Here is a 10461-nt window from a genome sequence, read left to right as displayed (position 1 = left end):
ACTCCTATGTACAAGAATATAACTACTATAATACTGCTCCTATGTACAAGAATATAACTACTATAATACAACCTCCTATGTACAAGAATATAACTACTATAATACTACTCCTATGTACAAGAATATAACTACTATAATACTGCTCCTATGTACAAGAATATAACTACTATAATACTACTCCTAAGTACAAGAATATAACTACTATAATACTGCCCCTATGTACAAGAATATAACTACTATAATACAACCTCCTATGTACAAGAATATAACTACTATAATACTACTCCTATGTACAAGAATATAACTACTATAATACTGCTCCTATGTACAAGAATATAACTACTATAATACTACTCCTATGTACAAGAATATAACTACTATAATACTGCTCCTATGTACAAGAATATAACTACTATAATACCACTCCTATGTACAAGAATATAACTACTATAATACTACTCCTATGTACAAGAATATAACTACTATAATACTACCTCCTATGTACAAGAATATAACTATTATAATACTACTCCTATGTACAAGAATATAACTACTAAAAAACTGCTGCTATGTACAAGAATATAATTACTATAATACTACCTCCTATGTACAAGAATCTAACTACTATATTACTACCTCCTATGTACAAGAATATAACTACTATAATACTGCTCCTATGTACAAGAATCTAACTACTATAATACTGCTGCTATGTACAAGAATATAACTACTATAATACTACTCCTATGTACAAGAATATAACTACTATAATACTGCTGCTATGTACAAGAATATAATTACTATAATACTACTCCTATGTACAAGAATCTAACTACTATAATACTACCTCCTATGTACAAGAATATAACTACTATAATACTGCTCCTATGTACAAGAATATAACTACTATAATACTGCTCCTATGTACAAGAATATAACTACTATAATACTACTCCTATGTACAAGAATATAACTACTATAATACTGCTCCTATGTACAAGAATATAACTACTATAATACAACCTCCTATGTACAAGAATATAACTACTATAATACTACTCCTATGTACAAGAATATAACTACTATAATACTGCTCCTATGTACAAGAATATAACTACTATAATACTACTCCTAAGTACAAGAATATAACTACTATAATACTGCCCCTATGTACAAGAATATAACTACTATAATACAACCTCCTATGTACAAGAATATAACTACTATAATACTACTCCTATGTACAAGAATATAACTACTATAATACTGCTCCTATGTACAAGAATATAACTACTATAATACTACTCCTATGTACAAGAATATAACTACTATAATACTGCTCCTATGTACAAGAATATAACTACTATAATACCACTCCTATGTACAAGAATATAACTACTATAATACTACTCCTATGTACAAGAATATAACTACTATAATACTGCTCCTATGTACAAGAATATAACTACTATCAGCAGCTGACCATACCACAGGCTCAGACGAGCAGCTGACCACACCACAAGCTCAGACAAGCAGCTGACCATACCACAGGCTCAGACAAGCAGCTGACCATACCGCAGGCTCAGACAAGCAGCTGACCACACCACAAGCTCAGACAAGCAGCTGACCATACCACAGGCTCAGACAAGCAGCTGACCATACCGCAGGCTCAGACAAGCAGCTGACCATACCACAGGCTCAGACAAGCAGCTGACCATACCACAGGCTCAGACAAGCAGCTGACCATACCGCAGGCAGAGACAAGCAGCTGACCATACCACAGGCTCAGACAAGCAGCTGACCATACCACAGGCTCAGACGAGCAGCTGACCATACCACAGGCTCAGACCAGCAGCTGACTATACCACAGGCTCAGACGAGCAGCTGACCATACTACACGCTCAGACATGCAGCTGACCATACTACACGCTCAGACAAGCAGCTGACCATACCGCAGGCTGAGACAAGCAGCTGACCATACCACAAGCTCAGACATGCAGTTGACCATACTACACGCTCAGACAAGCAGCTGACCATACCGCAGGCTGAGACAAGCAGCTGACCATACCACAAGCTCAGACAAGCAGCTGACCGAACCACAGGCTCAGACAAGCAGCTGACTACACCACAGGCAGACCAGCCGCTGACCACACCAAAGGCTCAGACAAACAGCTGACCATACTACAGGCAGAGAAAAGCAGCTGACCACACCAAATGCTCAGACAAGCAGCTGACCATACCACAGGCTCAGACAAGCAGCTGATCTTACCACAGGCTCAGACGAGCAGCTGACTATACCACAGGCTCAGACGAGCAGCTGACCATACCACAGGCTCCGACAAGCAGCTGACCATACTACAGGCAGAGAAGAGCAGCTGACCATACCACAGGCTCAGACAAGCAGCTGACCATACCACAGGCTCAGACAAACAGCTGACCATACCAGAGGCTCAGACGAGCAGCTGACCATACCACAGGCTCAGACGAGCAGCTAACCATACCACAGGCTCAGACAAACAGCTGACCATACTACAGGCAGAGAAGAGCAGCTGACCATACCACAGGCTCAGACAAACAGGTGACCATACCACAGGCTCAGACAAACAGGTGACCATACCACAGGCTCAGACAAACAGGTGACCATACCACAGGCTCAGACGAGCAGCTGACCATACCACAGGCTCAGACAAACAGCTGACCATACTACAGGCAGAGAAGAGCAGCTGACCATACCACAGGCTCAGACAAACAGGTGACCATACCACAGGCTCAGACAAACAGCTGACCATACCACAAGCTCAGACAAGCAGCTGACCTTACCACAGGCAGAGACAAGCAGCTGACCATACCACAGGCAGACACAAGCAGCTGACCATACTACAGGCAGAGAAGAGCAGCTGACCATACCACAGGCTCAGACAAGCAGCTGACCATACCACAGGCTCAGACAAGCAGCTGACCATACCACAGGCAGACACAAGCAGCTGACCATACTACAGGCAGAGACAATCAGCTGACCACACCACAAGCTCAGACAAGCAGCTGACCATACCACAGACTCAGACAAGCAGCTAACCACACCAAAGGCTCAGATAAGAAGCTGACCATACCACAGGCAGAGACAAGCAGCTGACCATACTATAGGCTCAGACAAGCAGCTGACCTTACCACAGGCAGAGACAAGCAGCTGACCATACCACAGGCAGACACAAGCAGCTGACCATACTACAGGCAGAGAAGAGCAGCTGACCATACCACAGGCTCAGACAAGCAGCTGACCATACCACAGGCTCAGATAAGCAGCTGACCACATCACAGGCTCAGACAAACAGCTGACCATACCACAGGCTCAGACAAGCAGCTGACCACATCACAGGCTCAGACGAGCAGCTGACCTTACTACAGGCAGAGAAGAGCAGCTGACCATACCACAGGCTCAGACAAGCAGCTGACCATACCACAGGCTCAGACGAGCAGCTGACCATACCACAGGCTCAGACAAGCAGCTGACCATACCACAGGCTCAGACAAACAGCTGACCATACCACAGGCTCAGACAAGCAGCTGACCATACTACAGGCAGAGAAGAGCAGCTGACCATACCACAGGCTCAGACAAGCAGCTGACCATACCACAGGCTCAGACGAGCAGCTGACCATACCACAGGCAGAGTCAAGCAGCTGACCATACCACAAGCTCAGACAAGCAGCTGACCATACCACAGGCTCAAACAAGCAGCTGACCATACTACACGCTTAGACAAGCAGCTGACCATACCACAGGCTCAGACAAGCAGCTGACCATACCACAAGCTCAGACAAGCAGCTGACCATACTACAGGCAGAGACAAGCAGCTGACCATACCATAGGCAGACACAAGCAGCTGACCATACTATAGGCTCAGACAAGCAGCTGACCACACCACAGGCTCAGACCAGCAGCTAACCACACCACAGGCTCAGACAAGCAGCTGACCATACCACAGGCTCAGACAAGCAGCTGATCATACCACAGGCTCAGACAAGCAGCTGATTATACCAGAGGCAGACAAGTAACTGACCACACCACAGGCTCAGACAAGCAGCTGACCATACCACAGGCTCAGACAAGCAGCTGACCATACCACAAGCTCAGACAAGCAGCTGACCATACCACAGGCTCAGACAAGCAGCTGATCATACCACAGGCTCAGAGAAGCAGCTGACCATACCACAGGCTCAGACAAGCAGCTGACCATACCACAGGCTCAGAGAAGCAGCTGACCATACCACAGGCTCAGACAAGCAGCTGATCATACCACAGGCTCAGAGAAGCAGCTGACCATACCACAGGCTCAGACAAGCAGCTGACCATACCACAGGCAGAGAGAAGCAGCTGACCATACCAAAGGCTCAGAAAAGCAGCTGACCATACCACAAGCTCAGACAAGCAGCTGACCATACCACAGGCAGAGACAAGCAGCTGGCCATAGTACAGGCTCAGACAAGCAGCTGACCATACCACAGGCAGAGACAAGCAGCTGACCATACCACAGGCTCAGACAAGCAGCTGACCATACCACAAGCTCAGACAAGCAGCTGACCTTACCACAGGCAGAGACAAGCAGCTGACCATACCACAGGCTCAGACAAACAGCTGACCTTACCACAGGCTCAGACAAGCAGCTGACCATACCACAGGCAGAGACAAGCAGCTGACCATACCACAGGCAGAGACAAGCAGCTGACCATACCACAGGCTCAGAGAAGCAGCTGACCATACCACAAGCTCAGACAAGCAGCTGACCTTACCACAGGCAGAGACAAGCAGCTGACCATACCACAGGCTCAGACAAGCAGCTGATCTTACCACAGGCTCAGACAAGCAGCTGATCTTACCACAGGCTCAGACAAGCAGCTGACCTTACCACAGGCTCAGACAAGCAGCTGACCATACCACAGGCTCAGACGAGCAGCTGACCATACCACAGACTCAAACGAGCAGCTGACCATATCACTGGCAGACAAGCAGCTGACCATAACACAGACTCAGACAAGCAGCTGACCACACCACAGGCTCAGACAAGCAGCTGACCATACCACAAGCTCAGACAAGCAGCTGACCATACCACAGGCAGAGACAAGCAGCTGACCATACCACAGGCTCAGACAAGCAGCTGACCTTACCACAGGCTCAGACAAGCAGCTGACCACACCACAGGCTCAGACAAGCAGCTGACCATACCACAGGCTCAGACAAGCAGCTGACCATACCACAGGCTCAGACAAGCAGCTGACCATACCGCAGGCAGAGACAAGCAGCTGACCATACCGCAGGCTCAGACAAGCAGCTGACCATACCACAAGCTCAGACAAGCAGCTGACCATACTACAGGCTCAGACAAGCAGCTGACCACATCACAGGCTCAGACGAGCAGCTGACCATACCACAGGCTCAGACGAGCAGCTGACCGTACCACAGGCTCAGACAAGCAGCTGACCATACCACAGGCTCAGACAAACAGCTGTCCATACTACAGGCAGAGAAGAGCAGCTGACCATACCAGAGGCTCAGACAAGCAGCTGACCATACCACAGGCTAAGACGAGCAGCTGACCATATCACAGGCTCAGACAAGCAGCTGACCATACCACAGGCTCAGACGAGCAGCTGACCATATCACAGGCTCAGACAAACAGCTGACCACACCACAGGCTCAGACAAGCAGCTGACCATACTACAGGCTCAGACAAGCAGCTGACCATACCACAGGCTGAGACAAGCAGCTGACCATACCACAGGCTGAGACAAGTAGCTGACCATACCATAGGCAGAGACAAGCAGCTGACCATATCACAGGCTCAGACAAACAGCTGTCCATACTACAGGCAGAGACGAGCAGCTGATCATACCATAGGCAGAAACAAGCAGCTGACCATATCACAGGGTCAGACAAGCAGCTGACCATATCACAGGCTCAGACGAGCAGCTGACCATACCACAGGCTCAGACGAGCAGCTGACCATACCACAGGCTCAGACGAGCAGCTGACCATACCACAGGCTCAGAGAAGCAGCTGACCATATCACAGGCTCAGACAAACAGCTGACCACACCACAGGCTCAGACAAGCAGCTGACCATACTACAGGCTCAGACAAGCAGCTGACCATACCACAGGCAGAGACAAGCAGCTGACCATACCACAGGCTCAGACAAGCAGCTGACCATACTATAGGCTCAGACAAACAGCTGACCATACCACAGGCTCAGACAAGCAGCTGACCATACCACAGGCTCAGACAAGCAGCTGACCATACCACAGGCTCAGACGAGCAGCTGACCATACCACAGGCTCAGACGAGCAGCTGACCATACCACAGGCTCAGAGAAGCAGCTGACCATATCACAGGCTCAGACAAACAGCTGACCATACTACAGGCTCAGACAAGCAGCTGACCATACCACAGGCAGAGACAAGCAGCTGACCACACCACAGGCTCAGACAAGCAGCTGACCATACCACAGGCAGAGACAAGCAGCTGATCATACCACAGGCTGAGACAAGTAGCTGACCATACCATAGGCAGAGACAAGCAGCTGACCATATCACAGGCTCAGACAAGCAGCTGACCATACTATAGGCTCAGACAAACAGCTGACCATACCACAGGCTCAGACAAGCAGCTGACCATACCACAGGCTCAGACAAGCAGCTGACCATACCACAGGCTCAGACGAGCAGCTGACCATACCACAGGCTCAGACGAGCAGCTGACCATACCACAGGCTCAGACGAGCAGCTGACCACACCACAGGCTCAGACCAGCAGCTGACCACACCACAGGCTCAGACAAGCAGCTGACCATACCACAGGCTCAGACAAGCAGCTGACCATACTATAGGCTCAGACAAACAGCTGACCATACCACAGGCTCAGACAAGCAGCTGACCATACCACAGGCTCAGACAAGCAGCTGACCATACCACAGGCTCAGACGAGCAGCTGACCATACCACAGGCTCAGACGAGCAGCTGACCATACCACAGGCTCAGAGAAGCAGCTGACCATATCACAGGCTCAGACAAACAGCTGACCACACCACAGGCTCAGACAAGCAGCTGACCATACTACAGGCTCAGACAAGCAGCTGACCATACCACAGGCAGAGACAAGCAGCTGATCATACCACAGGCTGAGACAAGTAGCTGACCATACCACAGGCTCAGACAAGCAGCTGACCATACTATAGGCTCAGACAAACAGCTGACCATACCACAGGCTCAGACAAGCAGCTGACCATACCACAGGCTCAGACAAGCAGCTGACCATACCACAGGCTCAGACGAGCAGCTGACCATACCACAGGCTCAGACAAACAGCTGACCATACCACAGGCTCAGACAAGCAGCTGACCATACCACAGGCTCAGACAAGCAGCTGACCATACCACAGGCTCAGACAAGCAGCTGACCATACCACAGGCTCAGACGAGCAGCTGACCATACCACAGGCTCAGAGAAGCAGCTGACCATATCACAGGCTCAGACAAACAGCTGGCCATACTACAGGCTCAGACAAGCAGCTGACCATACCACAGGCTCAGACAAGCAGCTGACCATACCACAGGCTCAGACAAACAGCTGACCATACCACAGGCTCAGACAAGCAGCTGACCATACCACAGGCTCAGACAAGCAGCTGACCATACCACAGGCTCAGACAAGCAGCTGACCATACCACAGGCTCAGACAAGCAGCTGACCATACCACAAGCTCAGACAAGCAGCTGACCATACCACAGGCAGAGAAAAGCAGCTGACCATACCACAGGCTCAGACAAGCAGCTGACCTTACCACAGGCTCAGACAAGCAGCTGACCACACCACAGGCTCAGACAAGCAGCTGACCATACCACAGGCTCAGACAAGCAGCTGACCATACCACAGGCTCAGACAAGCAGCTGACCATACCGCAGGCAGAGACAAGCAGCTGACCATACCGCAGGCTCAGACAAGCAGCTGACCATACCACAAGCTCAGACAAGCAGCTGACCATACCACAGGCTCAGACGAGCAGCTGACCATACCACAGGCTCAGAGAAGCAGCTGACCATATCACAGGCTCAGACAAACAGCTGACCATACTACAGGCTCAGACAAGCAGCTGACCATACCACAGGCTCAGACAAGCAGCTGACCATACCACAGGCTCAGACAAACAGCTGACCATACCACAGGCTCAGACAAGCAGCTGACCATACCACAGGCTCAGACAAGCAGCTGACCATACCACAGGCTCAGACAAGCAGCTGACCACACCACAGGCTCAGACAAGCAGCTGACCATACCACAAGCTCAGACAAGCAGCTGACCATACCACAGGCAGAGACAAGCAGCTGACCATACCACAGGCTCAGACAAGCAGCTGACCATACCACAGGCTCAGACAAGCAGCTGACCATACCACAGGCTCAGACAAGCAGCTGACCATACCACAGGCTCAGACAAGCAGCTGACCATACCACAGGCAGAGACAAGCAGCTGACCATACCACAGGCTCAGACAAGCAGCTGACCATACCACAGGCTGAGGGTTTGCTATAAGGAATCTCTGTGACCTCCTCTGATACATTGTAACAAATCCCCTCACAATAAGGACAATGCAGATGGTGAGAGCTCAGGTTTGCCCCTGTGTCAGTACTTTCTGACTTTCTTGCATTGTGTTCTCCTCCGGTGTGTGAGGGGTTAATGTGCAGCTCTCCGGCTCTGCTACATCTCTCATTACTCCGAGCACAGTGCAGGAGGATTAGTGTGAGCCGGGATTACAGGACTCTCATTAGTACAATGGTTTGTGCAGGGGTTTAGGGGTGGGGGGCTGCATTGTTACCCCCAGCAGGGGGGGGGGGGCTGGGCTGGCCACGCCTCCCCTCTCCTGGATCTAGATTTCAGCACCGCACCTTGTGGACAGCTCGGACTGCCGGTACCGCACGCACCTAACCCCTGTGCACATGGAGGGAGTGGAGCTCTAGACCGCCGGCTTCTTCTCTACTGTCGCATGGTGTGAGCTCTGGAGTAACTTGTGTGACCAGCCATGAACCGCTCCCTGCAGATCTCCGGATCCCCGGACTCCTCTGAGGTCGGCTCGGAGGTGACGGTGACTCTTCCCCTCTTCTTGTCCCTCATCTGTGTCTTCGGCTTGGCCGGGAACCTTCTGCTCATCCTCATCCTCCTCTACGAGCTGAGGAAGGGTCGGTGCTCGGTGGTGAACTGTCTGCTGGTCAGTGTGGGGGCCACCGACCTGCTGCTGCTCCTCTTCTGCATCCCGGTGCGCATTGTCACCTATGCCCAGCAGTCCTGGCTCTTCGGGGGCTTCGTCTGTAAGACCACCGAGTGGTTCCTGCACAGCTGCCTGGCAGTCAAGAGCTTCACCCTGGCAGCCATCGCCCAAGCCCGCCTCAGGCATGTGCTGACCCCTCCCAAGCTGCTGGGTTTCAGCAGGAGACATGTGGGGCTGGTGCTGATCAGCTCCTGGACTGTGTCCCTGCTGCTGCCCCTTCCTCACCTGCTCTTCACTCAGCTCAGGATGGCCAAGGGGGGCTGGACCTGTAGCTTTGATACCCCGGATTATGCCTCCAGTTTCATGAATGTCTTCAGTAAGATCTACCCCCTGCTGGCCTATGTGCTGCCCATGACCTTCTCCTTCTGCTGCTACCTGAGGGCTCTGAGGAGGAAGGAGAGGAGGAACCGGGTGCCCGGCCCCCGCACCCTGAGCCGTAGGGTCACCTCCATGCTGATGAGTGTCAGCCTGGCGTTTGATGCCATGTGGCTCCCTGAGTGGATCGTGTGGATCTGGTCCAGGCACAGCAGCTATGGCCTCCTGCAACCGCCCAGTGCCCTCATGATCCTGGCCCAGGTGGTCTTGTTCTTGAATTGCACCATTAACCCTGCGGTTTTTCTGGCCGTGTCTGATGAGTTCAGAGAAGGGCTGAAGAACATCTGGACCACGTGCAGACAGTGCGATGTTTCCAGCCCCTCCAGAGAAGAGAACGGCTCCAGCACGATTCAGTCCTTGCACGACTTACACTCCACGTCTTCTCACCGAGCATCTCAAGACTCCAGGTCAAAGGAGGAGAAAATCCTTCCAGATGTGGAACATTTCTGGCAGGACCGCAGGAACACCTCAACCGGGGAGGAAAACGACCCCATGCCCTGGGAACACCAGGAGAAACCCTAAACCTCCTGCCAGCCCAAGACATCTGTGTGTGTGGTGTGGAGGGGCCAGGAGGTGCACTGGTGGACTGAGGAGGGGGGCCAGGAGGTACAAGGACCACTGGTGGACTGAGAAGGGGGCCAGGAGGTACAAGGACCACTGGTGGACTGAGAAGGGGGCCAGGAGGTTCAAGGGCCACTGGTGAACTGAGGAGGGGGCCAGGAGGTTCAAGGGCCACTGGTGGACTGAGGAGGGGGCCAGGAGGTGCAGGGGC

General features: G+C 51.3%; 1 protein-coding gene across 1 annotated transcript; it reads left to right on the top strand.

Annotated features, from left to right (window-relative positions):
• The first annotated feature begins 9068 nt into the window (after positions 1-9068).
• On the top strand, positions 9069-10260 carry LOC142196811 (G-protein coupled receptor 151-like). Its single transcript, XM_075266793.1, has one exon. The coding sequence runs from the start codon at positions 9069-9071 to the stop codon at positions 10209-10211; it is 1143 nt and encodes a 380-aa protein (XP_075122894.1). The 3' UTR covers positions 10212-10260.
• Positions 10261-10461: the final 201 nt, after the last annotated feature.

This window comes from Leptodactylus fuscus, chromosome 1, assembly GCF_031893055.1.
Source record: "Leptodactylus fuscus isolate aLepFus1 chromosome 1, aLepFus1.hap2, whole genome shotgun sequence".
Classification (NCBI taxonomy): domain Eukaryota; kingdom Metazoa; phylum Chordata; class Amphibia; order Anura; family Leptodactylidae; genus Leptodactylus; species Leptodactylus fuscus.
The sequence above is the reverse complement of the archived record's forward strand: the minus strand, read 5'-3'. Positions and strand labels throughout refer to the sequence as shown.

Bases quoted from the DNA above. Each gene is read 5' to 3' on its own strand.
- LOC142196811 (XM_075266793.1), top strand. From the start codon at position 9,069: ATGAACCGCTCCCTGCAGATCTCCGGATCCCCGGACTCCTCTGAGGTC.